Source organism: Danio rerio, chromosome 25 (assembly GCF_049306965.1).
Source record: "Danio rerio strain Tuebingen ecotype United States chromosome 25, GRCz12tu, whole genome shotgun sequence".
Taxonomy (NCBI): domain Eukaryota; kingdom Metazoa; phylum Chordata; class Actinopteri; order Cypriniformes; family Danionidae; genus Danio; species Danio rerio.
Window position 1 is genome coordinate 29,942,604 of NC_133200.1, and position 4,897 is coordinate 29,947,500.

The 4,897-nt window shown below is 30.8% G+C and overlaps 1 protein-coding gene across 1 annotated transcript in view; it reads right to left on the reverse strand.

Annotated features, from left to right (window-relative positions):
* Window positions 1-660: 660 nt before the first annotated feature.
* The window catches only part of hyal6 (hyaluronoglucosaminidase 6), a 25,340-nt gene continuing 21,103 nt past the window's right edge, over window positions 661-4,897 (reverse strand). The window contains 1 exon segment of the mRNA NM_001080671.1: window positions 661-1,180. Coding sequence (NP_001074140.1) covers window positions 728-1,180 — 453 coding nt within the window. The 3' untranslated portion in view covers window positions 661-727.

Below are 4,897 nucleotides of genomic sequence, written 5' to 3' on the forward strand. Positions count from 1 at the left end.
ATATATGTATATATATATATATATATATATATATATATATATATATATATATATATATATATATATATATATATATATATATATATGTATAGCACAGATTTTCATTATATCAAATATGACAGAAAGTCATGATATCTGAAATATGTGGAAGAAATATACCTCCACCGGAAACTGAATATTGAGTAGGGGCAAGGCTTTCTTCGTGTCCACCATTTCCTCGCAACAAACTAACAGTCATAAGGACATGGTTAAGAATATCGTGGCTGAAGCTGTCAAACTGAAGTCAACAGAGAAGGACCACCACTCAAACACGGAAGCAAATGGAAAATCATACGTTGATTCCATGATACGTTGATCATCAAAACTAACCTTTTTTTTTTTCTTTTTTTACGTGCACAGATTACAGTAATTGTTCAAATATAAAATAATGTAATTATTAATTGTTTATGTAAATATATACAATGTGTAATAATAAAAAAAATAACATTGTAAATTTTGATTTTAAATTATTTATATATATATATATATATATATATATATATATATATATATATATATATATATATATATATATATATATATTTTTTTTTTTTTTTTTTTTTTTTTTTTTAATAGAATGAGCTACCTTTTAGCCTTAATATATTTTGTGAATACAGGCCCTGATGTCCCACCTTACATTTATTTCCTGTTTATATAACACATACTGTACAAAAGTCTATCATGTGTTTTACAATATCAAACACTTAATAAGGAGACACAGACCCAAGAACATGATGACAGACAGGCAGGAGAAATGAAGGGACAGGACAAACAGTAGTTCTCCCAGGATACTGTCTCTCGGGTGGGGAGGGAGAGGCTCTGCCATCTGGGGCATCTCACAGTAGATGCCCGTCCAGCCCTGGTAACACTGGCAGGTGAACTTCTGCTTCATGTCCAGGATGTCGAGGTTATTGAGGTGGCCGCTGACATAGAAACGCGGTCCACGGATGCCTTGATTGAGGCGAATGTTGAAGAAGCGAGGGTTGAGGTGCAGGTAAGCCCCAGAGTCCAAGCTCTTGCGGACACATTTGCCATTCTTCTTGCACAAGGCCTTGCTGCACAGTTTAGCAGCAGAGGTGACATTGATCACATAGTGACCAAGAGGACCGTCAATATACTTCTTGACTGTCAAGCAGTTTCTCTGCACAAAGACAAAACATATCTGAGATATTAGGACATTTATTACATATAAAAAGTAAGCTGTTGTTATTAGTTAATATATTATTTAATTACCTAATTAAAATAAAACAGGAAAAAAATGTAATTAAATGTCAGGTTTTCTTTCATACTGTAGTGTTTATTAATATTGTTATATTGAATTTGCTTTACTAAATCCAATCAAGTTAAACTAAATTTAATTTAATCTTTCAATGACAACTATTTATTTATTTGTTTATTTTTTTGTTTCATTTCAGGTAACTGAACTTTTAAGGTTCTACTATACCCACAATAAGATTGAAATAAAAATTTAAAAAGTTAAACAAAGTAATTATTTATTTATTTATTTATTTATTTATTTATTTATTTATGTATTTATTTATTTATTTATTTATTTTTATCATTATTATTATTATTATTTTTATTATTTTTCATTCATTCATTTCCTTTCGCCACTTCGACTCTCTTGCTGTGAAGTAATTGTGCTATTCACCGCGCTGGCCCAATAATTATTATTATTATTATTATTATTATTGTTATTATTATTATCATTCATTTCTTTTCAGCTTAGTCCCTTTATTAATCTGGGGTCGCCACAGCGGAATGAACCGCCAACTTATCCAGCATATAGTCTACTCAGTGGATGCCCTTTTAGCTGCAACCCATCTCTGGGAAACCGCCATGCACACTCATTAACACTCGTACACTACGGACAATTTAGCCTACCCAATTCACCTGTACCACATGTCTTTAGACTGTCGGGGAAAAAGGAGCACCCAGAGGAAATACAGAGAGAACATGCAAACTCCACACAGAAACGCTAACTAACCCAGCCAAGGCTAGAACCAGCGACCTTCTTGCTGTGAGGCGACAACACTACCCTACTGCACCACCGCATCACATGTATTCTTTTTATTATTATTATTATTATTATTATTATTATTATTATTATTATTAATATTATCATTAAAAATGATTAGACACACACACTATATATATATATATATATACACACACACACACACACATATACACTTGAATTCAGAATCATAAGCCCCCCTGAATTACAGTATTGGCCCCACTGTTTTTTTTTTTTTTTTGCCCCAATTTCTGTTTAACTGAGAAAAGATTTGTTTAACACATTTCTAAACATAATAGTTTAATAACTCATTTCTAATAACTGATTTTTTTATCCTTGCCATGATGACAGTAAATAATATTTTGCTAGATATTTTAAGACACTTCTATACAGCTTAAAGGCTTACTAGGTTAATTAGGTTAACTAGGCAGGTTAGAGTAATGAGGCAAGTTATTGTATAATGATGGTTTGTTCTGTAGACTATTAAAACAAAATATAGCTTAAAGGGTCTTTAAATTTTGACCTTAAAATGCTTTTCAATAAATTAATAACTGCTTTTATTCTAGCCAAAATAAAACAAATAAGACTTTCTCCAGAAAAAACATTATCAGACATACTGTGTACATTTCTTGAGTCTGTTTAACATCTTTTGAGAAAATATTTAAACAAAGAAAAAAATATTCAAAGGGTGGGGGGGGGGGCTAATAATTCTGACTTCAACTGTATATAATTTTTAGCTATTTAATATTGGCTACTTAATGGTTGTCTGCCATAACATAAAAATAATCATCTATATGGTAATATCTGTGCAAATATTTCAGTTAAAATATTCAATTGTTTATAGTAATTCATCATGAGAAATTGTGTTTTTCTGCTAGCAAGCTGCTGAATCATCAAGATCACAAAACATGATACTCAACTCCCCAGAAATTTTCCCTAAGCGAGTTAAAATGTCCAAGCTCAATTACATGCAAGGCAGACAAACACAGAATTGTCATTATGTCACGCAACAGACAGACACATTAGCGCTTTGTTAACTCTTTCCATCTGCTTCAGTTTAAACTCATCTCTGTGCTTTCTGTAAACAGGAAATGGGATGCGCCCACAAAATGAGCATGTGTCCTTCAGGAGCACATCTGTCTCTGTGAGATACTGTATATATCACCAGATATAGAGATGTCATGATGTCATCAGCCATGATGACAGTTGTGTGTCTTATTTTTGGTTTAGACAAAAAATTTTTTTTTTGAGAAGTCTGTTTTAAGACACTTTGAGGAGAGTTTCCCAAGCTTCTAAGGTTGATTATACCTGTATGTTAATACCATTAGCTCAAGCAGATGCTGATCCCTCTTTTGTCTAAAGAATGTCGGTTATGGATTGTATTGTTAGGAATTATATATATTTTTTTAAATGCAGCAAATCCAGTTAGGTTATATTTTCTGTTCAATTCATTTTGTTGACATCCAGAGACTTATTAATTCAGTGATTTAAGAAGATTATTCAACTAAAATTTCTAATTAACTCACCATTTACTCTCCCTTGAGTAGATTCTGAAAAAAAAGTGTTGCATGCAGAACTGTTGCAAACAATTTATTTGTGTTGAATTTAAACAAGCAAATTAAGTTTAATAATGTTCAACTTAATTTGTTTGTTTAAATTCAACACAAATAAATTATTTACAACCACTCAACGTAAAAAAATTAGTAAATCCAAGGAATTATCACTGAATAATTTTTTTAGAGTGTTTGTTCTATGAAGCACATACAAATATATTTTTAAGAAAGCTGAAAAACTAATACAATAGAAGTATTTCTTTAAAATATCTTCTTTTGTGTTAAAAAAAAAAAGAAAGTCAAACAGGTTTGGAGCAAATGGGGGTAAGCAAATGATGACATAATTTTCATTTTGGGTGAACTTTCCCTTTAAGGGGACATGATACGCAACATTTTCCAAAAAAATTAATAAATAAAAAATGGAAAAACTTTTATACATTTTGGCTGTTCATTTAAATCAGAGATGCCCAAACTAGGGCCCACAGGCCAAAATTGGTCCATGCTAACCTTTGATTTGGGCCACCGTACCATTTAAAGAGAGAGGGAGAGGAATGGGGAGGATTGGTTGGGGCGAATAGACAGATAATTTTCTTTAAAATTTAATGTAATCTTTTGTCTATTTGGTTTTGTAAATTAATCTGACTTTTTAAAATTGTAAATACTGTCACTCGACGAATAAAGGGTAATGCACAAGACATCAGCGAACAAATCAAGTCAATGGCACATGCATATTTGTGTCTTAAGCATTGAATAATGTGTTGCTAATGGGATTGTTTATGTTTTTACTGGTATAATTTTATTATGATTTTTTTATATACTGCATTAGCTAATATGATTTAAAGCAATGTTTTGTATTATTTTAAAATATTAGGAAATAAAAAAAGAAATTACTTATAGACATTTTAATTTAATAGTCTGGTATATTTCCCTTCGGCCCACAGCCCTTAATTGATTTAGGTTTTTGACCCTTCATAAGAAAAGGTTTGGGAACCCCTGATTTAAATTATATTTTTAGGGGAGAAAATTTGACTATTACTTGTTCAGTCAATAAACATAGACTAAAGTAAAGTGTTCCTGTCCAATGTAAAGGTTAAGTATTTAAACTGTATACTTTTAATCATTTGAATTAATACTTTTTTCTGCAAAAATGTGTGGAATTAGCTTTTAAGATTGCATTCTGAAGGGTAGTATGACAATAAATTTAATCTCCACCAAAAGATTAAAAATTAAAAAACTGTATATCTGACATACTGTACGTTACTTTCCCTCTCAAAAGTATAGGTTTATA